This window comes from Prorops nasuta, unplaced genomic scaffold, assembly GCF_024137725.1.
Source record: "Prorops nasuta isolate Cenicafe-Biocafe unplaced genomic scaffold, Cenicafe_Pnas_1.2 PNAS00005, whole genome shotgun sequence".
In the NCBI taxonomy this organism is placed as follows: domain Eukaryota; kingdom Metazoa; phylum Arthropoda; class Insecta; order Hymenoptera; family Bethylidae; genus Prorops; species Prorops nasuta.
Window position 1 is genome coordinate 9271129 of NW_027116802.1, and position 26856 is coordinate 9297984.

The 26856-nt window shown below is 35.5% G+C and overlaps 6 protein-coding genes across 13 annotated transcripts; 2 read left to right on the forward strand and 4 right to left on the reverse strand.

Annotated features, from left to right (window-relative positions):
• Positions 1-6097: 6097 nt before the first annotated feature.
• LOC136773302 (muscle LIM protein Mlp84B-like) lies at positions 6098-8415 on the reverse strand. Of its 7 annotated transcripts, none has more exons than XM_066726867.1 (8): positions 8312-8366; positions 8015-8063; positions 7838-7947; positions 7430-7748; positions 6652-7236; positions 6457-6589; positions 6282-6390; positions 6098-6197 (listed from the first exon to the last, which is right to left on the reverse strand). In XM_066726867.1, the coding sequence occupies exons 3-8, from the start codon at positions 7932-7934 to the stop codon at positions 6121-6123; spliced, it is 1320 nt and encodes a 439-aa protein (XP_066582964.1). In that variant the 5' UTR covers positions 7935-7947; positions 8015-8063; positions 8312-8366; the 3' UTR covers positions 6098-6120. The 7 variants fall into 7 exon arrangements, 5 of the variants coding, with proteins under 5 accessions (XP_066582964.1, XP_066582963.1, XP_066582962.1 ...); XM_066726866.1 differs by lacking the exon at positions 8312-8366 and adding an exon at positions 8176-8294; XM_066726865.1 differs by lacking the exon at positions 8312-8366 and adding an exon at positions 8176-8294 and having other exon boundaries at positions 7838-8063.
• A 13-nt stretch (positions 8416-8428) lies between these two features.
• Positions 8429-10475, forward strand: LOC136773305 (transmembrane protein 115). Its single transcript, XM_066726871.1, has 5 exons — positions 8429-8505; positions 8583-9317; positions 9390-9645; positions 9703-9879; positions 9954-10475. The coding sequence occupies exons 2-5, from the start codon at positions 8867-8869 to the stop codon at positions 10156-10158; spliced, it is 1089 nt and encodes a 362-aa protein (XP_066582968.1). The 5' UTR covers positions 8429-8505; positions 8583-8866; the 3' UTR covers positions 10159-10475.
• Positions 10476-11789: 1314 nt separating this feature from the next.
• Hakai (E3 ubiquitin-protein ligase Hakai) lies at positions 11790-14043 on the reverse strand. 2 transcript variants are annotated; one of them, XM_066726870.1, is made up of 5 exons: positions 13829-14043; positions 13450-13761; positions 12626-12814; positions 12121-12553; positions 11790-12036 (listed from the first exon to the last, which is right to left on the reverse strand). In XM_066726870.1, the coding sequence occupies exons 1-5, from the start codon at positions 13928-13930 to the stop codon at positions 11876-11878; spliced, it is 1197 nt and encodes a 398-aa protein (XP_066582967.1). In that variant the 5' UTR covers positions 13931-14043; the 3' UTR covers positions 11790-11875. The 2 variants fall into 2 exon arrangements, with proteins under 2 accessions (XP_066582967.1, XP_066582966.1); XM_066726869.1 differs by having other exon boundaries at positions 11790-12553.
• A 129-nt stretch (positions 14044-14172) lies between these two features.
• Positions 14173-18903, forward strand: Ctl1 (choline transporter-like protein 1). Its single transcript, XM_066726863.1, has 11 exons — positions 14173-14930; positions 15081-15226; positions 15297-15694; positions 15772-15861; positions 15923-16252; positions 16324-16455; positions 17219-17363; positions 17435-17575; positions 17650-17809; positions 17865-18086; positions 18153-18903. The coding sequence occupies exons 1-11, from the start codon at positions 14817-14819 to the stop codon at positions 18303-18305; spliced, it is 2031 nt and encodes a 676-aa protein (XP_066582960.1). The 5' UTR covers positions 14173-14816; the 3' UTR covers positions 18306-18903.
• Positions 18904-18913: 10 nt separating this feature from the next.
• Positions 18914-20434, reverse strand: LOC136773306 (ribosome biogenesis protein BRX1 homolog). The gene is made up of 4 exons (XM_066726872.1): positions 20335-20434; positions 19974-20250; positions 19544-19899; positions 18914-19198 (listed from the first exon to the last, which is right to left on the reverse strand). Exons 1-4 carry the CDS (start codon positions 20335-20337, stop codon positions 18920-18922), a joined length of 915 nt encoding a protein of 304 aa, XP_066582969.1. The 5' UTR covers positions 20338-20434; the 3' UTR covers positions 18914-18919.
• An 832-nt stretch (positions 20435-21266) lies between these two features.
• Positions 21267-22587, reverse strand: LOC136773838 (uncharacterized). Its single transcript, XM_066727750.1, has 3 exons — positions 22192-22587; positions 21908-22139; positions 21267-21826 (listed from the first exon to the last, which is right to left on the reverse strand). Exons 1-3 carry the CDS (start codon positions 22585-22587, stop codon positions 21267-21269), a joined length of 1188 nt encoding a protein of 395 aa, XP_066583847.1.
• Between the last annotated feature and the right edge of the window lie 4269 nt (positions 22588-26856).

Here is a 26856-nt window from a genome sequence, read left to right on the forward strand (position 1 = left end):
GTAAAACTGGGAGAGTATAGATTTTAGGGAAAAAATTGTTGTTCGGTGACTTTTATTAAACGAGCAACGAGCCGCAAATGGAAGGAGCGCGAATCGACCCTCGTCAACTCGCCAACCGGAATTGCATAAATTGGCAAAAGGGAAAAGAGTGTGTTTATGAAATTCGGGATAATTTCAGCGCGCGCGGTCTCTGGCGATGAAAAATATCGTAATAGGACGCATGGAAAACCGCGATGGCCCGTGACTTGGCTGGTTACCGAATAAAGGGAGCTGTAAATTTTTTGCCAGGATGATTTTTTAATTTGCAGCGCGGCGGGCATTTCGCTGTGTAGCCAGAGGCACCTTGGCCCATCAGGGTGCACACGCACGCACGGACAGACACACACTCCGTTGTTTGAGCAAGCTGCGCAAATAGGAAGACGAGAGGAGAATCGGGAGAACACGAGCAACGCAAACTGCCTGTTGGCAAACATTTTAACAGGATTAGGCCACACTTAGCCGACCTAATCTGATCAAATAGTCCTGTGGGAAAGGACCGCAAGCCCCTCTCGAGTAACTCTCCTGCCACTCCTTATTCCATCTTATTTACCGTTTAGCCACACAAAATAAACCTAGATATCATCTCTCGCCGATCTATCGATTAAGAATCGATTAGAGAAAAAAGCAGCAATCTCGAACCTTCATTAATCTCGCAATATCTTTCCCAGCGCGTGCTCCATTAACGCTCGAATTATTTCATTTTTAACCGTCGACCCTTAATCGACCTTTGGTCAGGCTCGAGCACGCATCGGCAAAATCGTCAAAGAAAAAACCGTGTGCGATTGCCTAATTTTATAACGCAGAGAGCGCTTCTAAGAAATTCTGAAAATACCGAATAATAGCCCGCCGTTGGATAAATATCACTCTAAATCCATTATGCATTGAAAATATTATCCCGATATGCGCAACCTGTGCAAATGCGTGTGTCGCGAAAACCTACTGGATGTTTACACGGAACGAAAACCTCTGCTCAATGCGTTCGTGTGTACGGATGAGAGAGCTACAGCTTTATGCATGCAACCTTAAATATATTTGCTGATCTTTCCGGTCCATTTATACAAAAATTCGTGCAGCCTTGAACCAACAAGGTGATTTTTGTCGAGCCAGAGGACGAAGGAGAGGAAGGAACCGGATTGGATAATGAAAATCTATTGTTAGACCTTTTAATGCTGATTTTTAGGTTTGCCCCCGTCTCTCCAGGGTAAACTTGATACTTTTATATATGTGTATAATTAAAAATCCGTGAATATTTCAATGAAAAAATTAATTTTCGTATAGTGCGCCAAGACGAGTAATAAATATATATAGTTGTATACCGGTAACGAATCTCGAATAAAATAATCTTTTATTCTTGATAACCTTTCGATGGTAAGAGCCGAGTGAAAAACATCATAAGGATTTGATTGTTAAAGTCATTCTCCCGTGAAGAATTGTGATCGATTTGGCACGAGTTAACTGGACGCCTCGTTTGGTCAACAAGGTGATTTTTGTCGAGTGCGCGAGAAGGAAAAGGAGGAAGAAATCAGCGTTGATAATGAAAATATAGTAGTATTGGTGACGGGGTGCTAATGGAAAATTAGGAGGTAGTGCGGAGGGAGCCATTAGTGAAACACGCCTGGTGCACTCGTAGATATCCATTAATCACCGACATAAGCGCTCGGCTCGGCTTTGCTCGACTAATTGTTGGCTTTAAGTGCGAAAGGCATGACAAAGGCGAGTCCTTTTATCGCTGTCAGGATATACGTATGCTCCCCTTTCGAGTGAAATCACGCTGTGAAATGCGATTTCCATCGGTTTCGCGCCAGGAAGTGATTGGCAAGTTTTCTTCGCTCTCCTTGCCTTACCTGCAGCACTTCTATATCATTATTCAGAGTGTGTGCGTGAGAGAGAGAGAGAGAGAGGTGTCTGTTTGACTTTGGGATAGTCAGCTGGTATTGGCAAAAGACCAGCTGCGGAGAGACGCAGCTCGAGTAGAACGAATGAAAATCATTAGTGGTGTTGAGCGGACAGAATAGATGACCTTGTTGCATGGCTTTGCATCGACGAAAGCTCAATGGGAGAATCCGCTGTGATAAGAGGAAGAGGAAAATAGCAAAAGGACGGAGCTGATCGAAAGCTTTCTAGCAGGATGCGTTGACGCAACGAAACGAAAGTGGATGACAGATCGTCTCTCTGTCAGATGCGAATAGGCGTGCGATGATAGATCGTCGAGCAACGCAACTTTTATTTTATCTGATACTCCTGCTTTCTCTCTCTATCTCTCTCTCTCTCTCTCTCTCTATAGCATTTAGAAAATAGCAGAAGCACGGAATTCTTTCGTTGTAGCGTTAACGAAGAAAAGTTTGCGGCGTCTCGTTGGAGGAATGGAATCGCTGCGCTCGGAGGCTCGCACGGGTGTAGACTGTATATAGGTATAGGTAAGAGCATAATGGCTCGGAGAATGGAAGCGTTTCACGCTTAGTTAAGCATAGTTGGGCACGGCCACCGCTTGTACAGAGTCGGAGTATCGCATCGCGCGCGCATAGGTGTCAACTGGCGTCGGCTTCATTAATACAAAGCTATTCCCAGCGCTCGCGTGGTCCCGTCCAGACCAGCGCGCGTCGTCCAATTTTCAGCGGTCGACTTGATCGCAGATAAAAACACGCCACGCGGCGTGCGACGCTTAAGCGCCGTTTTAATAACATTTCACGGGGATTTTTTTAATAATATGATAATAAAGCGAAATGAAAGAAAACGCTCGAGGGATTATGATCGTTCTGTCACGGGGGCTCCATTCCTTTCCATCTGCCTCCTCGTCCCCCAACCCTCGCTCGGCTTCAATCCGCCACGGCGCGCACCAACTCTTCTCTAATTCTCGTCCTTTCCTTTCTCTCTCTCTCTCTCTCTCTCTCTCTCTCTCTCGCCAAATTCATCCTTCTCCAATCTCTAATTAATTTCCATCGATCGATTGACAAACGGATGACATTTTTTTCTCTTCTCCAGGTTCGATGTATCTCCTGTAGCATAATGCTCCAATAGTTCATACGGGACCATTAGTCAAACGTCCGGACCTGTGAACACGAAAAGACAATTTTCCATTTTAAATCGCTACATTTATCATGCAAGCAGGCGCGTATGACACCACACTGATTTTATTTTATTCCTCGCAACCCTTTTTTCACTCTCCTAAAATTTCTGCCCCACTCGCGCGCGCATACACCTATACCATTTAATTTATCCAGAAAAATTGTCAATTTTTATTCAGCTCCGTAACAACATCAGCCGAAGCTAATATAAAAGCCATACCAGTCTCATAAAGCACGCTTCCATTCATCCGCACTCGTAAACACGCCATGAGAAAATAATAAAAATCGGCAGGCTGCAACATAATATGGCGCAATATGGACCAATATATTTCACTTATTTCTTTCCTACCATAATATCGACTGAGGTATTAGCAGTTTCGCCTTGAACGACCATTTTAATGGCGACCTGGGCATTTTTCTTGAAACTATGGACTACCGGAGTGGTGAAAAAGAGTGTGTTGTTAGTCGAAAGATACGACGGAAGAAATAAAATATAGCGATATGTTGAAGCCAGAGTAAATAATGGCGTTGTTTTGCCGGGTGGGTGAGGAGGAGTGGGGAGGGCTGCTGTGACGCTCGTGGATGCATACGCGTGTAATTTGCATCGTATAAATCGTGTTTCCGGTCGAGCACGCAGTGTAAACACGCCCTTACATTCGCGCCCTTGTCCCTCCTCGCTCACCGGCTCACTGGCAGGAGGAACCAAAGCACGCGGACCATCAGAAAGAACGCTTTACAGTTGCCCAGCTTTGTTGCACGGGCATAATTTATGATTCGATAAATAAATCAGACTTTGCTCGGCAGTGTACGCGCGCGCGCACACTTGTAAGATTATTTTCGGGGGTTACGCCCAGTTTACCACCGACCCCTTTCACTAGACACGGCCTGTGCTTGCTTGCCTGCTTCTCTGCCTGCCTGCCTGCCTGCCTGCTTGCCTGCCTGTTTGCCTGCACAGCCGTTGTGTCCTTTCATCCCTCGTCTCAGCCTCTTTACTAACATTGGCAAATACCAATGGAAAAGTCAACGCGCGTCTCTTACCCGCCAATAATGGGATTTATATTTCACAGTGGCTTATGATATACGCTGGATATTGGCAAAACATGGCATCAACTTTTTATGAGGCCCCCAGCTAACAGAAGCTAATCTAGAGTTGGCCGATGGTGGGGAATTAACATAATCTACGATGCAGCCGTGAATCCACCGCAGCTTTAGCCAGCCTCCCCATAAAATTAGTCTCCTTTAAATTACTTAGTGATTCGACGAGGCTCATTTCCCATGAGTCAATGTATCCGCGTGCCATTCATTTCACCGACGAACCCCTTCACGCTCACCATTCTTCACGGTAGCATCCATATTTTCCATAATTCTCCATGCTATCCATACAGTCGCTCCCTCCTCAATTCCTCCTGCCTCTATATATACATTTATATACCGTTGCTCTAAAAACATCATCAAAAATTATTCATTTTATCCTGAAAAGTTCTCAAACATTACCTACCTGCTCTCTGCTCAAGCTCAGACTCCAAACACGATATTAATATCCTTCCAATGGAGATTGTATGTTGTGACAAGTTTTGGGGGTCGGCGGGGTTCGATTGTGCGAAATGTCGCATCCCCACATCTGCCATTCTCACACTGGACCAACGACACGCTTGAAATTTTGACAAATTACCATTATCAATTTTTAAGACCTTGCGATTCACACAATTTTACTTGCTCGCTTCCCCCTTCGGTGGCCATTCAAGAGACATTAAAAACTTGTCACCTGGGATCTGAAACATAAGAAAAGGTAGAACGTTAAAAGTAAAAATTTATGGAGAAATGGGTTAGGCGTTGCCGTTGGTTGGCGAGGCCGCCGAAGGACGAGGGAGGACGACATTGGAATTGAAAAATACAGCCTTAGGCTGCTGTCGCTCAGACTGATGGCTTCGTGACAGCCAATGTAACGCACGAATTAACGAAATAATTGATTTTCATACCGTTTAAAATAGACGCCTTGCACAAAGGTTGACTCGTTGCCGATCACCGATGATATTTCCATTTCCTGACCCCGGCCGTGGCACAGCTTCAACGCTACTATTAAACAAAACATTCCCCTCCTCCCACCCTTTCTTTTTTCAAAAATTCACGTCTTCCACTTTTCAATCACCAAAAATCCCACAAATGAATTTTAACTTTTCCATTATTCTGCCGCGCTCTGAAAGCATCACGCGTATATACCCACGGGGACATGACCATTCGCTTACCCGTCAATTACAATAATAATGTGGAGTAGTAAACAAATTGTGAAATAATATATATGTATATGTATATATGTAGAATTATAATAGATATTTGAACGATATCATTGGCCAGGCGATGAATGGCCATTGGGATTTATTGCTTTATATATATATGATTCGTTATATTGCTGGAAGACGTGAACACACACACGCACACACACATGTAGGAAGCACGCTAGTCGTGTCCCATAACCTTAATGGAAGAGGATATTCGCGGCTAAAGAGGAGATCAGAAGCACGATGAACGATAAGCGAGAGGAGATGAGAAAAAAGAAGGAGCAACGTAAACTGGAGAGAAGGGGAGAGAGAACAGATTTATATTTGAAATTAGATTAAGCTTCTGCGCTTGAAAGCTATATAAACGCCCTTTACCCCCACCTTTCCAAGGCGTACCTCCGCGTTTCGTAATCCACCGGGAGGAAAGACTCAATAAACCAACCACTCACTCTTTCTTCCACCCAGTCTCCCTCCCAGTTCCTCTTTGCAAGCCACCACCACTACTACCACCACCACCACCACCACCACCACCACCATCACCAGAATCCCCTGACAGTACGTCCTCCTTTCCTCCTTCATACTATAATGGCCACGCCATCCTGCCAGAATACTCGTATGTACGTGAGCTCCCGTACAAACTACCGTAAAATCTCCACTCTTAGAATTCAGAACAACAGAAATGAAAAGAACACTTGCGAAAAATCATTATTATTCCTTTTTTATTAATCGCAGGGGATTCACATAGGAGTTTGCAACACTCCCGCACCAATTCCATATCCATAGCCTTGTGGTCCAAAATTTCTGATGTAGCATTCTAAGAACAGCAACAATAAAGAAAACTCGTTTATTGCATAACTTCCCAATAATGTTCAAAAGGAGAGGAAAATCATGAGCTCACGTTTACAATAAATCTCTCCGCAATTTTCTTGATAAGTGAGGGCTTCCAAGGGCTTTCTACAGCAGAAACAACTGAAGCAAATATTGTGATAAGGTACTCCGGAAGCTATCTTCAAAATTAAAGGATTCAGTTAATCTTAAACAATTGATCATTCCGCTACAAAGGGAATCATTACCTGCATCTCGGCTTGATATACTTTTCTACCGCAACGTTGACAGTCTAAACCTCCGCCGAAACATCCGCATCCTGGTGAAAATTTCGATTGACAAGCATTGTTTCCTCGATTCTGACAGCATCCGGAGTTATTCCTGCGATCGATCAATACGAAATCGGTGATATTGACATGTGTTTGGAAAGAAATATTCTTTACCGACTGGAGGCAGTACTATTGCACGTAGGAAGAAAAGATTTGTAACATGGCTGCTGGGTGGCGCAAGATCTAGGCGAGCAGCATGGGGAGCCACGAGTAGCCGGTGGATGTGACCTGCAGGAAGGCAACGTGCACGGCTTCGTCGGCATGCATATTTGTCCTGGTTTACCACACCCGCCACGACAGCCACTACCGCAACAACCGCCGCCTCCACAATTTTTCTTTTCACCCATGCAAGGCGGCCAGCATCTTTGAGACTTTTCACAAATTGGTGCCGTATCCGCTGCTGGGCAACAGCCTACTCGCCTATTACTCTCTCTCGATGGACATGGACTTCTGCCTCTTCTGCTGGATCTGTCTGAACCTGGACAAGAGGACGGTCTATCCTCGCAGCTTCCACAACCACCGCGCATACGATCTCTCTCCGGAAAATTTTCCTTGGAAACATTCATCTCTGTTCGACTTTTCCCTCCTGCAAATTTGTCCTCTTCCTGCCAAGGGACTAAAGAGTCCTCTGGTCTTTCATATGCCAAATTTGATCGCTCATTATCGTCATTTTTTCTTTCTTCCGCATCCTCACGCCGACTGTAGCAATTTTTCTTTTTGATTCACGCAAAAAACTGGAAGGGTAAGAACTACATAAACTGCGGAAAATTGATCAATTACATTTTGGCTAAATTCACTTAGTACATGGCATCCGGCGTGAAATTAGCCGAAATGTAACCGTATCAATTTCCTGCAGGTTAGATCGATGTTTCTGATAAAACAAACACTTAACATGATCAAGCGGCAAACACCTTCTCTGCAATATGAAGAACTCTGACGTGACGGAAAAATTTTCTTTTCCTCTTTTCCTCCCCCACGAAGCCTCGGCTTTTGCTGGCTGTTTATAATGGATTCCTTACAACTGTAATCATTTTCTGTAGAATATGAAAGGGAAGTGTTCGTGGACAATGACGGAATACTATCAGATTCTGCCGGTTGCACTCTAAAGGACGATCGGCTTGGGGGAAAAAGGCGGAAATAACAGTATTTGCAGTACAAATCGTCCTCGTGCGTTGTAACCGTACAACTGTCCAGCAATTTTCTACAATTACCTGTAAAATAAACCTCATGAAAAACCTTATAAACATAATTTATTAACAAACAGAATTTAAAGCACAAGACACGCAAAAATATTACTAACGACAAGAGAAACAAAAGTAGTGCCAGACTTTGCCAAGGGCGAGTTTTTCTTCGGCAAAATATACTTGGTGATTGCAGCGTGGACAAACTCCGGGCATTTAGCGAACAATTCTAATTTAATATTTGAATGAATCGTCCAATCATCATTTTCCTGCCATTATCGGTAACTTATACTCACTCTCTCCTCTCCTCTCCTCTCCTCTCTTTCTCTAAACCGACTTGTTCCCCTTGAGAAGAAATGAAGCAAGGAAAAGAAAAGATAACGATAAAAAAAAGACAATCAAAATAAACACATAAATCAGATAGAAAATATAGAAATTTAATACGAAGGATACACACAAAACACAATATATGTAAGTCAGTGTGGGTAAGTGTCTAAAGCTAACGACGAACGTTGCCCCTGACTTGGCACTTTGCAATTTGCCGTCAGTATATTACACATTGAAATATTATTGATACTATTGACAATACCAACCCGACCGAGTCATCCGGGCCTGTGTGTTGAGACTGGGCTGTACTGTCATGTATCCAGATCTCAGGTTAACAGTTAGCGGAGAAAACAGGCAGCTTGTTCGAGCGCGCGCGTTCGTATGTATGTGCACTATGCGTCAGTGTGCGTAATGCGTGTGGCACATGGAATATGGGAAGCTTATAGGTTAATTATCTCGGGTAAGAAATTGATTTTAACATCAATGAAGTATGACTAACAGTGATCGTAAATAGGATTTTTAATTGTCGGACAAAAGTGTCATTTGGATACGGAGTTTTTACTTTAATAAACATCTTGGATATCATTCGATACTTCAACCCCCAGCAACAAGGGAGACAACCGAGATTGTCTCAGATTCAGATCAAATTCAGCAGCAATCAGCAACGACAGCAACGTCGACAATCCGCGGCAAACGTCAGGTGACAAAGGCGACTGACTGGCTCACTGGCTGGCCGCCGTACTCCAGGCCGATGCGATCAGCTTCAGCGATATCCACAGAGCCACGGGCTGACAGGCTGAAAGGGGTTAAGTTATCTTGTCATGGCAGCGATAAAGGGCCTTGGTAGGAACATTCCCTACCTGAGGCAGCAGTTCGCTGCCCTCTTAGGAAATACCAGCACTAGCGTGAAATTTATATGTGTCGTCGTCCTTCTCTCCTATTGCCTCTCCTTCTCCGATGATGCGGTTCTTGCCTTAAGTGTCACTCCAGGTTACCTACTGCCCCCAGCTTTCTGGATTTGGACGGCATTTACTTTTTGTTTTCTGGAGATACATTTCTGGGAGGTATGCGCGGACATCCTCACGGTTGGTCTTTGTGGAAAACTGATTGAACCTCTTTGGGGTGCTATGGAAATGATGACTTTCTTTGCCATTGTAAATTTCGGCGTTGCCGTCCTCTCAGCGCTGTTCTACCTGTTTCTCTATATGTGCACAAACGATACCGAGCTTCTTTTTCATATTCACATTCATGGATTAGCAGGCTATATTGCAGGTATGAAATTTTTTTTATTTTGCTTCAAGAATGACCAAGTTTTCCTCTTAATCTTCCTATTTGTCTCTTCAGGTGTACTTGTCGCTGTAAAACAAATTATGCCAGATCACATATTAGTAAAGACTCCTATTGGTAAGATTACTAATAGAAACATACCATTGATGGTATGGTGCATAGGTCTTATATTATGGCTAGTCGGCCTTTTTGAGGGTACCCATCCTACTATGTTCTTAAGCGGCTTGTTAACTTCATGGATCTATCTGAGATTTTACCAGAGGCATACCAATGGTACCAGAGGAGATATGGCTGATAATTTCACTTTTGCTAGGTATGATGCACTATTGGAAATTGTCTGAAGCCAAGTTTTATTTAATTATTGTTGCAGCTTTTTCCCAAATGTTCTACAGCCACCAATAGCGGTAGTAAGCAATACTGTACATGGATTCTTTGTACGAATTGGAATATGTAAGAAAGTAGTTAGGAGGTTTGACATGTCAAATGCCCCACCAGGTTTAATTATCAATCTTCCTGGAATTGATCCACATGACAGTGAAAGACGCAGGTCAGATATCATTCTGACACAATTTCATATATTTGTCAGATTTTGAAGTTATTGACAATTATTTTAATTTACAGACAAATTGCTTTGAAAGCATTAAGCGAAAGATTGAGCAAGGACCATGCTAAGCCATGGCAGCCTGAAAGAAATAAAAAACACTCTCCAGTACCACCGGCAATTTCAATATCAATTCCGGAAAATGCAACACCTAAACCACTTGCATCTCCACTCATTCCACAATTGAATGTCAATATTCACAATCATCCATCTACAAGTACGTGATTAAGTTAGACCGACTGATTTCAATAGCTGTGTATATAATATTGTAAAAAATTTTAAAGAACGTTTCTTTAGATAATTACACTAGATGAATTAATATGGCATATATTCGATAAGATTTTAGAATTCTTTAAAATTATATTTTTTATACATATATATAATAAAGCTTTCAGTTCTTCTAAAGCCAATTTGGCATAAATATCTTTGAATAACAATCAATTTCTTTTTCCTTTCTCTTTTCAAGGGTATTATTTTAAGAGAAAACATGTTTTTCTTTAATAAATGTTTAACCAAATGTAAAGCATTCCCATTGTATATCTCATGAATTACGATTGTATACTGTACAAATGTTATTCTTTTATATTTAAAATTATAGTTAGTATTTTATCTTATTGTATATTATGCCATTTTCAAGTTAAAACTTCAAGAAGCATTTGAGATTCTTAGTCTCAAAATTATTGACCTCTTATTTTATATTAACATATATGACATTTTTTTAAGCATCTATCAGAAAGTATTTTTGTAATAATTTATCATATCCCTACAAAGGGATTCTACACAATGACAATGTATTTCTTAAAATATAAAATTTCAAAATATTTAAATTTAAAAATAATGACAATGGTATTATCAAAACTTAGATCTTTATCGAGGATAATCATGTATACAGTATCTATTTAGTTTCTAAGCTGCATATGTTTATTGAAATCAGTTATCTCTAATATACAAACTTAAAGAAATTATAAAATGTTTGCGACTCATTCGTGATCAGTGATTAAACGAATATTTCATAATCATTTGGCACAATTGTTAATTTAATATTATCATTAAACCTGTATGAAACACTAGTCTTCCAAAAGAACATTTTGCAACCAAAATATTTTGTCAGATCTGAATTATAGACTTTATTCTGTTAAAAATCCATGTTTCTTTAGTACTGTCATGCTTTCCCACAAATGTTGCATGCGAATGAGTTGTAAATAGGAATAACAATTGTAAATTAAGTGCAATATGTGAGAAAAGGAAGGGAACAAGATATTCAAAAGATGCAGTGATTATACTACATAACGATATAGATGTGTTGGCTTAAGATTAAAAACTATTTTTATGTATGATAGAGGATGTTCAAATATATAAAATGTTTGTTATGGGTAATGTGCTGGTCCTGTTCTCAACTCGCGTTAACGATGAATTCTTTAGGTTTATACTGCCGGAGATTTTAGTCAATTAATATTTATTATTGTAAAGTGATGCTGCATGAAGGGAAGGATCGCTATTACGTGTACGAGTGATGATTATTTGACGATTTCATCGTAAAATATATATAGATATATATTCCAAGAAATTAAAATAATTATTCTAACATTCTATGTACATGTTATATATAATTAATTTTGTACATAAGTTATAATCGTTAAAGCCTGTACAATATTAAATTCTGCCAAAAAACTAAGAATCTTTTATTTATTTAAAGATCTGTATGAAGTTCAATGTGGAGCTCATTGCACCAATGTTAATCAGCCATTTAATGTACAAAGCCTATTGCATTAATACAGAGTAAAATGAGTATAAAATATTTACATAATTTCACGTGTCATGCAGATTGAGTAATTTGCAGCAAAATAAAACAAGACTTAGTATTAAGAATAAGTTTATCACAATGCGTAATATACAAATCTTTACAAATTAATTGGAGAATAAAAAATAAAATACATTATTTTTATCTATAAAATTGTTGTTGATGTTGTGACCACTGTGGTTGTGGAGGAGGTGGCGGTTGTGGAGGCGGTGGACCGTACTGAGGGTCCTGCATGTATCCGGAAGGCGACGGCCTTAGGGAGGTCGGCGTTGAAGATACGTATTGCTGCTGTTGAGATTGTGCTACATATGAAACTTGAGCTGGATGCTGTGCCTGTTGATAGTACTGCTGTGTTTGAGAAACAGGTGGAGGAACATTATAGTTACCATAATTCACTTGGCTAGGATGAGGAGGATAATAATGATGGCTTTGTTGATTGTGAATATCGTGAGATGAAATGGTTGTGTCTTGGATCGGTACGGTTATAAGATTTGTTCGCATTGTTGTGTTATTTGGTGGAGGCGGAGCCGAGTTTTGTGAATAATTCTGCATGTTTAACATAGACTGAGGTCTGTGCTGCTGTCTGTGCTCTCCTGATGATTGATTCACCATTGAATTAACTCTTGGGTCATTTCCCATTATTGGCTGGATTATATGAGCTTGAACACCTTTTATTCTAGGATTCTGCATTGGTGCTGTTGGCACTTTTGCAAGCTGAGATTCCATATCTGATTTTGAATGTGTATACTGAGGAGGATCTACTTGCATACCTTGTACAGGTTGTGTTGGAACAGATACATGTCTGTGATTAATATGTGCCTAAAAAGTAAGTTAAGCTATTAAAATATTCTATTCACTGCCTATTATCTTATATTCTTGTGTTATGCCTACTTGTAAGTCTCTTTGGCTTAGATAAGTCCTACGACAGCCAGCATTACCATATCGAGTTCCTCCATGTGTGCACATGAAAACTGTACCCAAACCTGCTTGTTCTACTCTACAAACTTTTTCTGTACAACGTGGGCAAATTTTATCTTCTCTTTTGGCGCAAGATAAACAAAAAACATGCTTGCATGGTATCTAAGTAAAAATAAAAGAATGTTAAGAATAACCTATACAGGGTCAGGCAAAAATATCGAATTCAGAATGCAATATGTCATGGAAAAGTTTTCAATACATTTAAAAATCTATCAGGTGATATCTTTTGTTTAGCCTTGGGTGCAGTGTTGATGGCATTTAAACTTCCTCCTAAATTTTTAAATGGATAGATATATTTCTAATTACAGCCTTAAAACATAATACTCTAAAGGTTAGTATATTATGTACATTAAAGCATTTATAATATATTTAGATTTAAAATCATATATAGGTATGAATTTGGTAAGTACAATATATGGCCGTAACAAACCCAAAAATTTCATAAATACCTAGATTAAATTAGTACATGAAAAAGTATTTTGTGTGTGTGTAAACACTTTTAAAAACAATCAAATAAATATGTTATGACAATTACAGGATTCCAATTAAAATATTTAAATTGACCTAAATATGGCCATTAACACTTCAGTAACACATGATAGATGCTTAAAAAATCTAAAACTATATCCATAACAAACTTCTCTTAAATGTTTAGCTTTTATGATAGTCAATCAGTTCAGATTTTTTGCTAGACCCTATATTTATGGCATAATTTAATAAAAACATATAGCTCTCACCATACGTCCATAAATTAAAATTGGTTTTAAACACTTGTCGCAACAGTGTATCATAGGATTTAAAACTTTTTCTCCTATTAGATTAACTCTATGATCCCATCTCAAACGGAGCATAGGTTCTGGAGGTCCTCTATTGATAGTGGTAAATGTTGGAGCTTCCAACTGAGAGATATCAGCCTCTAAATCAAACTGCTGTTCCATAACTGGTTGTGGTATAGAGGCTGATTCTTGTTCTTCCTGTTCCATGCTGGAATTTTCAGGGGGAATATCATCGGTTGACTGGAGAATATCTTCTTCATCACTTTCAATGACCTATAGAAATTTCAATTATCTCATCATCAATGTAGCTTTAAGAGTGTTTCTTTAAGGGCACACTTGCCTTAGTCTGTTTCTTGGTTCTTCCCCTTGTCCGACCACGGGCACGTCCACGAGCCCTACCCCGCGTTCTACCCCTTATCTTTTTATTGCTATCCTCGTCCATAATTATAATCGATCAGCGCTACATAAGTCCACAATATCTTAATAAACATGCACTTAACAGGAATGCCTATACCGACCAAAAGGACTTCGCGTTTGATTCGGTCTTCGTTCGGGTCTTCGGCAAATCGGTCGGTTGGCTTCGGTGGACTTCGGTACAGCTTGAAGTAAGCTCAAGTAGCTGTTTTTGCTTTATGTGTTATTGCGTGGGTGTGTGATTTCATGTGGGTGTATTTATATGTATACATCAATACATCTGTTATATCTGTATAGTTTGGTTTGGTATCCACGGAAACGATACAAATATTATGATTTACGATACAAGATGGAAGTGATAGAATATAGAACGGGTCGTCGAACCGTTGGAAAATAAATAATATTTCGAGAAATTGACTAAAGATACTTAATTATTTATGTAAAATTACATAAAACCTGTGAATTCGTAAAAATAACCTCTGGTAAAATTAAAAGTATATAGGAACATTAATTATCTTTCACTTGATGTTGCTTTGCTCGGTTAGAATGGTTGAATCATGAATTGTTGTGTAGCTGAATTCATAGTGATTCAAAAGCTGTGCTTTGCCTTTGACTACTTTGACTGAATTGACTGGCTTTGACTCAATTTAATTAACTTAACTCATTGACTACTATTGAGTGTTGATTGATTCACTATTCATTCACTAGTTACTAGTCGCAGACTCGCAGAACGCAGAGTCGCTGACTTCGTTGACTGTTTATTGACTCAAGAAAGGAGAGTCAAGTTCTATCAAACCAATCAATCGAGCCGTATTTAAATTTCGAAAATCCTGCCTCAGAGTCAATTTCCTAATTGTGACTGGGAGTTTTAGTATTTTTAAATATTTATTTAGAGTAGTTTTACTTGTATAAAAATGCCTTGCTGCGGACAGGATGATGAAAATGAACAGAGACCAGACTCTACCTGGGTCAGAGGATGTACTGATATATTTTGGCTATGTCTTTTTATTGCATTCTGGTTTCTTATGGTTTGTAAGCTTTTTGATATTACAAAAGTATTTTATATTATTGTTTAATTGATTTCATTTTATACCTACCATTTTCTTTTGTTAATTAATTAAAGGGTATTACAAACTTTTATTAATGAAATTAATGAATTTTATGTACTGTGTTTATAGATTTTGATTGCAGCTTTTGCCTTAGTTTATGGCAACCCTATACGTCTTATAAATGGATATGATAGTTTTGGTAATGTCTGTGGAATGAAAAATAATCAAAAATTTGGAAGTATGGAATTATCTGGCCAGGACACCAGTACCAAGCCGTTAGTGTTTTAAATATTTTTACTTATTTTATTTTTTGTAGTAAATTATTTTAATGTTTTGTAATTCTAGGTTCTTATTTTTCCTGGATGTAAAGAATGTTAAGCAGTCATTGAAGATTTGTGTGAAAAAATGCCCAAATAGAATGCTCAGTACGATGAAAGATATATGTGATTTTTATGATGACACTGGCTCTCAATTGTGTCATGATAAACCAGGGAGTTCTTTCAGTGTTTGTAGCAGTAACACTGCCAATAAAGTTAATAAAACAGGCTCTTGCCCTGAACTACCAGTATATGAAAGTATTCCTATTCTTAATCGCTGTATACCTAAAGCTGTTAAAGAAGTTAGTGAAGCTATCATAACAAACTTGTATGGTTTTGTAAATTCATGGGATGTTGTTGAACAAATTTTAGGAGATATTTATAAGACTTGGAGAGAAATTTTAGCACTGTCATTTTTAGCATTTGGTATTTTAATTTTGAAATCAATTATCCTTGAAATAAGAGAAGAATAATTCAATAATTAAATCATATTCTTTTTCCAGTTTTATCACTTTTTATGATTGCCATCTTCCATTTATTAATAGCTGTTGTAACTTGGATTGTAACAATACTTGTCACTATATCTTGTATAGGTATAAAACTATAAATAATTCTTTTTTAAATAATTATCAAACAATGTGCTCTATTTTGCAGGTGGTACAGGCTTATTGTGGTGGACATATGTGGATATTAAGAGAACATTGGATCGAACTAACCCAAATGAACTTTTAGAAGAGTCTGTAAGAAACGAAAGAGCATTCCTTGCTTTTGCTATTATTGCGACTATAATTACTCTAATATTACTATTTCTTATAATTATATTGAGAAAGTATAGTTTAAAGCGTATGACTGCATTATTTAAAGATAGTGCAAAGTGTCTAGCAGAATTGCCTGGATTATTTTTCCAGCCAATATTGACTTTCACAGCTCTCATTTTATTTTATTCCTTTTGGGTGATGATTGTGCTTTGCCTTGCAACAGCAAGTATGTTTTAGGATTAAATTAAAAGTATTAAATGTTTATCTGTAATAAAAAATATCTTTTTCATCTTTTAGGTCATCCTGGAACAAAATATGTACAAATGTATAAAAATCATATATTCAGTCCATTGAATTTAAGCTCAGTTGATGGAAAAGAAGTACTAGTTGAAGAAAAACAATTAGATATTTCTCTTGAAAGTTTTAAAAGTACAATTCAACTTTTTTAAGAAAGCAGTTTATAGCTGTTATACAGTGTGTAACAAAAACATCCATATTAGTCATTCTCTTAAAAATTAATCATTTTAAAATGAAATCTATCATGGATGAGCTTTTAACATTTAAGAATTTAACAGATGCTGTCTTTAGCTTAACCTTGAAAGAATTGTGCAAAAATATAAAGGTCAACTTGAATTTTTTAAGTTAAATAATAAGTTTTTCTTTGGATGTATCCATTTTTAATTGGTTAGAAGATATTGTTTGCCACATTTGCGTGGAACCCTTCGTATAATTAAAAAATTATTCATTATTTCAAACTTAGGCCTTGTTGGTACTTGATCATGAAGTAGTAAAGCATATTAAAATTTCAAAGAATATAGCTGGAAAATTTTTTACCAAAGGTTGAGAGAGAGGGATGGGGAACTCCTTAAAAAATGTGTATCTTGTAAATGCTTAGGTTATATGGTAGATTTATATGGTATTCTCGAGAATTCTCGAGATCAGATTCAAAAATATAATAATAAAAAATATACTTTGCAGTATAATAATTGCAAGGTAACTTTCATATTCCCTTTAAAACTTTTCTCAATCTTAAACCAAAGACAATATCAGATAGATTCTTACAATTATTAAAAGTTTGAATATAATGGATACTTTTGCTAAAATGCTAGTCTTTCAGATATTTGATTCGTATGGATAGTCTGTTAAACACTGTACTCTGCAATTTAATCAAATTTATTTAAAATGTTAATAGCATTTACTATTGTGGAGTATATTGCTGCTACGTGGGTGAAGTATATGTGGTGGGTTTACATCTTGGGACTAATTTGGATCTCTGAATTCATAATTGCTTGCCAAGACATGGTGATATCTGGTGCTGTTGCACATTGGTACTTCAGGTACTTTAAGTCAGCCTTGTAATAATTTTGATTTTTTAAAAACCTATTTATACTTATGCATTAAATCTTAGAGGGAAGAATACCAGTGCTTTTCCTGTTTGCTCTGCTATGAACAATTTATGTAGCTACCATTTAGGCTCTGTTGCTTGTGGATCACTTTTAATTACAATCTTTAAACTACCACGCTTAATATTAACGTATTTACTCACAAAGTAAGTTTACACTATACAATTTAATTTTTTAAAAATAGCATACCTTTAAACTTAATGTCTAAATTGCTTTTAAGGTTTGAAAAGAAAAAAGAAACATCTCCGTGCGCCCAGTGTGGCTTTAAATGTTGTATCTGTTGCTTTTATTGTTTAGAACGATTCATTCGATACATGAACCATAATGCCTACACTGTTATTGCAATTGAAGGAACACACTTTTGCAATGCTGCCAGAATTGTAAGTTGAAATAAAATAAAATAAAAATGATAATAAATAATTTATTATGTTTTAGGCATTTACCACACTAGCTAACAATGCTTTAGATTTAGCAGTGATTAATGGTATTGGGGATTTTATTCTATTTTTGGGAAAATGTTTTGTTACTGCTGCTACTGGCAGTGTCGGGTTGCTTTTTATGAAACAGGATCCAAGATTACACTTCTTTGCAATACCCATTTTTGTTACTTGCGTATTTGCATTCTTTATTGCACACTGCATAATTTCATTATATGAAGTAAGAAAAGATAAATCTGAGCTAAATGGCAAAATATTTTCACTAATAAATTATTTCTTTTTTTAGACTGTAATAGATACGTTATTTTTATGCATTTGCGAGGATAAAAATTTAAATGGAGAAAATGGAAAATGGCGTGAATCGGCTTTAGCACAAATTGATTCAAACACTAACTCCAATGGGCAACAATCACATGAATTGTCACCAATGAATGAATGAACTAATTCATACATTATGTATTTTTATAGATCTATTTTTAATCATTATTTTTATCAATGAAAACTCAGTGACAATTTATAGTAGTTTTTTTTCTATCTGTACAAAGATTTTTCAAATCTCATGTTTATGCACATTTTATCGAGATTTAAGGAATATTCCTCAGTTGAATACATTATTTTTTTTACAAATCAACTAAAATATTGCTTCCACAAATTCTTTAAGTGATCAACAGTATTTTATATATATATATATAAACATTTTTAACTGGTGCTTTTTTTAGTAAATAATATACTTAACCATTTAAAGAAATTAATTTTGGAAAGTTTTAAATGTAATGTAAATATTATTTACAGTTAATTTATGTTGCTGATAAATTTATAAGGAGTTGTTTATCTTAATTATTTTTTTAAATAAGTTGTTTATTATAAGCCTATTTTTTATACATTTACAAATTGCACATCACGCAAGTGTCTTAGCTATAATATGAAAATTTTTGAAGAAATGCAGCTGTTATTTTGTATAAGATTTTAGTATTATTAAACTGTATTTAAAAAGATATAAGTACAAAGATAAAATAAATTTGTAGGTATAAAATTAGAATAATCAAGTTATTTTTATTTCATTTTATTAAATTTCACCTTCTTTTTCACAATTTTACCCAAGCCTGTTTTCTTTCTTTTCTTAGACTTATTAGCTATTTCCATTACCGTCTTTTGGGGAGCTGATTCTTTTCTCTCTTCCACTTTTGCTTTCTCTAATGGATCTCCTTTAAATAATTCATCTAGAGGATTTAATGCATATGATTCTTCTGGCTTATTTGCTTGTTGGGCTGCCTTCTGTTCTAGCCTATTGACATATTTTCCAGCAGCTTGTTTGTTTAGTGTTTGTCGAATCTAACAATAGTAATAACATTAGATAAATAGGGGTTTTTCTTCTAAAAGCAAAAAAGTTGCTGATTTTATGTTACTGGACCATAATACTTCAATATTTTACACTTTATTTAATTAAGTATTAGTGGAAACAAATGTCTTTAGTTGTGAAAAAATGATACTTATAACGAAAATTGAATGTTATTGAACTAAAATGATGGAGAATTAGTGCTTTTCAGATATCATTACACATAATAGTAGAAATTGCTATACTTAAAGAAATTAAATGCTATATTCCATCATTAGAAAAAACACTGTTGAAAAAATTACAAAAACTGTCTTAGATCTATAATAGTATTTTTACATTACCTTAGCAGGAGATATATAATTTGGGTTGTCCCACAAAGTTTCTCCTCCAAAACTATTAGTAAAGATTTTCACAGGATTTAAAACAAATCTTGGTCCAATTTCTGCTAATCCACCATCCTCAGTAAGAATTTGAAAATTTCTAAACCATATCCTATTATCAAGGATACTGAAAGTATATATATGATCAAAGAAAGGCTGACTTTTAGGGTAATGATTCGGTACACCAAATATTTGTATCAACAATTCTTTCAACAAAGCATAGTGCGGATGCTTACTAAAATTTTCGTCAAAAGAAAGCAAGGGACGAGAACCTTTTAAACAATTTCCTGTCATTTTTAATTCTCCCATTGTATAAACTGCAAAATTTAAAAAGAAATATTAATGAAAATTACTTAATTGTGAAACTAAAATCAATTTCTTAGAGACTTACTATTTTCCACAAGAAACTTAGCACATGGTCCAAGAGGGACATTTGAAAGCCAAAGATATAAATCTCTTTTCTTTCTACCTTCAAAAAGTATTGATTTATTACAATTTTTTGTATTACAGATTTCATTAATTACTTGCAAATCTTTAACACGTTCCATTTTAGACTCAGGTCTATGATGAGGCATTAAAGTTTTAATATCTTCCATAAGATGACGATGCCTATATCCAATTCCTCTTGTACCAAACACCAAAACTCGTTGCTTATTGGTCCACTTACCCTAAATTAAAAAATATCTTATGATAATTTTTATATTCTATAAAAAAATTAAATGAAAATATAAGTAGAAAAAACCTCAAATTACCATCGTTGCTTGCGGTTACCGCTTTGTTGCTGTAGCGTGCTGTAGCAGAGGCTGTAGCAGCGTTGCCAAGTCCGCCATTTTGAATTACACTACGCTGCATAGTAAGTGGCGAGAACAAAATATACTACTCTACGTGGTATAGCAAGTGTCTAGACTACAAACTGTAGTTTCAACTGGAAGTATACCTAAGATGCGTTCGAGAATGAATGACTAAATATGATTGGTCAATTTGGAAGGACGCTGACCAATCATGAAAAGTCACTTGCAAATTAAAAGATTTCGATTACCGTACCTGCAAAACTGATGATTTGTGCCGAAAATCGTATGCCAATTAACTGAGTACACATAAAATCATATTATTAATTACTTAGGATGAAGAGTAATGTCTTTTATGGAAGTTTCAATCGAGAAAAATTTATCTTTGTTAAGACTTTGATAAGCTGAAATTCCATTTTAACAGGATCGGTCTTTGGCGTCTTGGCTAGTTTCGTTGGCTGTATTAGCTGCTATTTTCGTCATTAATATGATGATGCATATAACAGAAACTCAATAAAATAATAATATGATGTATAGTTTTTCAAAGTTTAGGAAGTAACATAAGCTCTCATTTAAAAATTATTCAACCGATCTTGAATAAATTTTCAACAGTGCTTCATAATATTAATAATTTTTGTATGAAATCTAGCTATTTGTTTTTATATATTTATAAATAAAATATTATTTTTATGCAATGAAAATGAGATGAAGAAAAACATTGTAAGAATAAACATTATTTATTTAAAAGCATATAACTTTTTTACAAATTTAAAGAATTTTCAAATATCGAAGATTCAAATAAAAACTATAGATTAAGTTACAAATTTATATATTCTTTTTAAATTTAAGATAATAATTGAAATATCAGTAAATTACGCAATTTTGAGAAACGGGCGTTACATCAGCATAAAGTATTCTGAATCTTCATCGGAAACACCTTCATTTTCATGATCTGTATTTGATGTATTAAAATTGTACATGCTTTGATTGCAATGATCTATCATATCTGCGGATGGTTCAAATAATTTACAAGTACCACTATTCTTAACACATTCCCACGCAGTCAAATTATTTTTTAATGTAGTTGTCTTCATTTTGTTCCTGTTTTTCGTTTTCGTTAAATTAACTTTACTAAAAAGTCGTTCGCACTCAGCGTTTGAATGAGGTAAGCAAAGCAAGTTTAAAACAAATTGAGATAAATTCGTGTACTTTTGTAGGTCCATAATATCATCATAATTTAATAATTTAACCGAAAAAACATCTATTAACTTTTCATTTGTAATGTCGAGTGGTAGCTGTGCGAAAGGTAGTAGACGCCATTCATCATCTACTGATTGCCTGGTGAAACAGGAAGAATCTAAATTACGAGGAAACATTTCAAAAATAGAAGTTAATGTTGGTACCGTTACATGAAATTGGGGATCAATAGATTTGTGAGGAATAAAACATTCCAAATCTCTCAAACGTAAATCATTAAAATCAAAACGTTTTTATAACTCTTTGCTTGCTTCTTTCAAAAAATTAAACGTATTCAGACGAAAATTCTGTACATGTTCCGCTTGTTGTATTATCTCGGGTTTCTGCAATTCGGTATTTACCTTTAAACCTAAATAAATTTCATTTATTGGTAGAAAATGAAGCTCGTTATCAGGATCTATGTCCTTCACATTCGTGCTGAGAACATAGCTATTGTCCATATAACAAATTAGAATATCTTTAAATAATGCTGCTGCTTGATTGTAAATTAATGGAATAATAACTTTTTCAGACTGAAATAGTCAATTAAATTTTGTAAATTTTGGTAATACCCATTTTAAGAACAAATAATAACATTTCACGAATGGATGAGTAAATTATCTCTGCTGCTGGTAAATGCTGTTCTTCCCACAACTGTGTGAAATACATTTGAAGAGGCTCCCATTGCTCTAAAATTCGATCTACAACTGCTTTTAATGAAAGCCATCGCGTTTGAGTACTATATAACATTTTATGCACTTCAGCATCCAACAAAATGTGAAATTCCTTAAATTGGTGTTGCCGCTTACTACTAAGTTTAAAAAAATTATAAATATTGCGCCCTAAATCTTCACATTCACGTGGTAATGTTTTACAAGCATAATTCGCACATAAATGTGCAGTATGACATATGCACTTCAAAATAGTAATATTAGGACAATCATTTCTAAATCTAGACGCTACTGAATTATGTGAACCCATCATACTATTGCATCCGTCTCAACCAAATCCGGTTATATTTTCTGAAGGAATGTTGCAAACAGTGAATGAATTAATAATATTGTTATATAAATTTTCTGCTGTTTCATTGCTATCTTCATCTCTATAAATTTCAATTAAATCCCATAAGGCGCAACGAATACGTTGTATTTCTGCATCGAAAAATCTAACAATAATGCAAATTACTTTAACATTGGAGACGTCTGTACTTTCGTCTGTCATTATACTGAATTTGCGTTTTTGTAAAGTAATACATAATTTATTATTATACGAAGATGCTATTACACCTGTCATCGCGGTTAATTTTGTTCTTCCCAAACGTAACATTTTGCAAACATCTACATCCTGAAAACAATGTTTTAATAGAGGTAATAGATGATCTACTATACGATACACTATGTTATGTTCTGCAAAGAATCCTGTCAACATTAATTCAATTCTTGTTACTTTTTTTTTGAATTTCTAAAGCAGTTTCCATGGTGTCCAAACTATTCGTGCTACTTGTACGCCTCATCAAATCCAAATGTTTCTTACTTCGAGCGTGTTTTCGTAATGTATGATAGTGTGCTGAAATGGAAGATTCGCACATAGAGCATAATGCTTTCTTGTTGGAAGCGTGAGGCTGAAGCCAATCTTTCAAAGCAGGATCCGTTTCCCAAATCTTTCAATACGATTGACCCCTGCTTTCAGACAGGGCATTTACTGAAAATTCTTGCTCAGCTTCCATTATCAAAATACTTTAAAGAAATATCAACGAAATTGTTACAAATTTAAAAATTAAAGAATGTTAGTAGAAGCGACGAAAAGAGATTTTATGTAACAAACTTACCCCTATTTTTCTGATATATGCTTCAAATGTATTTCACAGATGTTATTGATAATCCACTAATCGAACACTTATTTAATTCGAACAAAGGACGGTTTTACGATACTTTGCTTTACCGCTACAGCTCGTTTTAATCTGGGGATTAAACCATAAACCGTATTTCTTTGGATTACAAAGAGATTTTTATTATTGATGATTTGTATATTCGAGATACCGTCTGTGTCACTAAGCGTAATTGGAATGAAGATGGTAGTTGAATGATGTAGTTTAATTTAAAGCTTATATTTTGCTTTATTTATCACTTTTACTATTTTTAAAAATGTTTTCACACAATTACACTAAACTTCACCAAAGAAATCAGTAAATGAAGAAATTAATTTAAAATAATTATCGATTTTCGCTGATACGCTTAGAGCAAAAACTTAAAAAACAAGATCAAAGACGAAACAGACAAAAAGACATTGCCTAAGGGCTAACGAGGGCTTTTAATGAATTATCCCTCCTTGAGAAGAAAATGAAGGGGTCCATCGTCCACCCTGTGGACCAATCAGATCTTCAGTTTAGCGAATGTTGTTCCTTTGCTGAGGAAATTTTTGGTACACCGAGTAGGGAAGGCTAAGGATATTTTTTCTGGACGGGAAGTACTTCTTTTACGTCACAGGAAGATTTTTCCCAAAAACAAAGTTGGCGATAGCAGGATGTTTGCATCGCAGGATGGGTTTTCGTAGATAGTCATAAAAAAAGAGAAACTCCCGGGTGGCTTATTTGCACCGCAGATGGATTTCCCCGTATGTAAAAAAAGATGTCTGAAAAGGGTAAATTGTATAGACAGTTCTTGGTTTATTGCTCTATAAGCGATAATGCAGGTAGAGAAGGTATAGGGATGCTCTCTTTGCACCCAGGATAGGAATGTTTACTCCAATGTATATTCTATTTAAAATCTATGTTTTAATATAGTTATATCAATAAGTTAAGTTCAATGTCTACCTGATATTCAAATATCATTGCTTTATTTTTTATTTCGTCTAGCTCATATATGGTGATACTGGAGAGTGAGGCAGCATGTAACATTCCACACTTTTCGTTATTCCTGTATATATAGATACTTTATTTAAAGAAGTATGACAATTATTAAGGTGGAAGAGTAATTTACAAATTGTTTGTTAACAATTTTTTATTGTAAAAAGATTCTTTAACATGTGAAGAATATATTCCCAAAGTTTCAAGTGAAAAAAAATAATTTAAGAATCTTTACAAATCTATCGAAGCTATACTCTCAAAACGCATATATGAGATGAAATAAGAAAACGAGTTCGCAGTTTTGTCTTATGCCTTGTTTGGCCTAATAAGCTTTATACATAATTTGCTATTTGAATATTATTCAATACATATATGTACATGTACGGCAAACAGATTAAACTTTGATAAGGATGAAATTCATAAAAGTGTTAGTAAACAGAACTTTTAAGTCCAAAAACTTTAAACGCGTTTTTCTCAAAACGTTTAATTTTTCGCGTCGTGAAATGCAAATAAAAAATTATTTGTCTAATTTACTGGAAATTTTGCAAATACATTTTTTAACTTATTGGCCTCAGCAATAAGCAAAGTATACCTCAAACTTCATTAAAAAAACCATTATAAATAAATTTTTTCTCCTTTTGTTTATAAAAAAAAACGACATTTCTGTTCAAAACAACCTTAAATTTTAATTTTTAGACTTTTTTTTGTTAAATTTCACTATATTGTTATGGGTTTACACTGCGATAAGCATATTCAATCACATTGGTACAACTAAATTTATTCTGTCCTCGTAGAGTTATTTTACAATGTTGAATAGTATAAAATAAATTGATAGGAAACAGGTAGTGACCTCTCCCTTGACCTTTTTATCTAGGTCCTTCTCGAGGTCCTTGAGCTGGGCGCTGAGGGTATTATATGTTCGTTGAGTTTACTTAGTATAGTGTGGAATCGAGGTATCTTGTTGGTGTCCGCTGCATTTATGCTGTTTTTGGGATCAATTGTATTAAGAGAAAATTTATGGCTTGGAATATAATTCCTTCACTTGCTTATTTTATAGGTTTGTACGGTTTCCAACATAAAATCAGTAGCTGTTAACAAACAATTATTATGTAAATAAATCGTTCCGGAGCCCACTAATTCTATGCTGAACTTAGGTTTGTTTTTACAAATTACTTCTAGAATTTCTTTATGCGGAGTTGTAAATATCCATAACGATGGATTAGTCATTGGCATCAGCATTGGGTGAATCAGCAACTTTTAACTTTAATATTAATTAACATGCACTTTACGGCGAATCAATAAATATTTTACTCTTCTTGTAATAAAAATTCTTTAAAAAACAACGTTTTACAGGAGTATCACCCCTTAATAATAATTTACAGGAAAAAGAACTCAGTTGACATTTACATAAATTTATAATCTCCACAACGATCATTTTCACATAAATAAAGACATTTAATTTCAATAAAATTCATATAAACAAGAAAAACAACTATTTATTATACAAGAGTAATAAATTTTCATACTTTTTAAAATTCTTAAAAATTATAAAAAGGATAAACTTTTTACAGCATTATTATAAGGGATCATTCATCCTCGGGATAAAATAAAAGAATAAAATTATTTATTTAATAATGACCAACACGATAATTAAAAATTTATTTAATTTTCAATTTACTAGGTAATTATATATGCATATAAATGCATTATCAGAACAATTTTCACTTCAATATTCTTTACAATGTTCAATAATAACAAACAATTCTAGATAAACTGTCAAAATACACGAGGAAGATAGAAGTATTACGAAGTATTGTTCGTAAGACTATTACTACATTATAGAAAACTAATATACTAACAGAAATTATAGTGTCGTACTACACATCTTATAGCGTAGTATCCGAAATACTGCACATCCTATAGCGTAGTATCTCAAATGCTACATATCTTATAGCGTAGTATCCCAAACGCTACACATCTTATAGCGTAGTGTCCGAAAGGACACTACGCTATAGGATATGGACACTACGTAGTGTAATTACACTACACTTGGCAACGCTGGGCTGTAGCGTAGTCTGTTACGTATTATGCACTGTGCAGTGTGCACTGTGCTGATGGTGCTGACAGTGCCTAACACTGCTGTACTGCTGATCCTCAGACTTCGACCTCAACCGCCATTTTCCGCTAACAGTTAGTTGCCGCTAACTTAGCAGTTAGCACTTCAAACTGTAGTGTTGGAAAGTAACCAGCTTGCATATTACAGTAATCGCCAGGTATGGCTTTCCCATAATTTTTCGATGCTTTTAGGAATCGCATTAAAAAGACCAGCTCTTTTACTTCGCGCACCTAACTCATTCGCTTGCTTCGTTCGTATGTATATACTACACTATAAATTGAATCGTGTG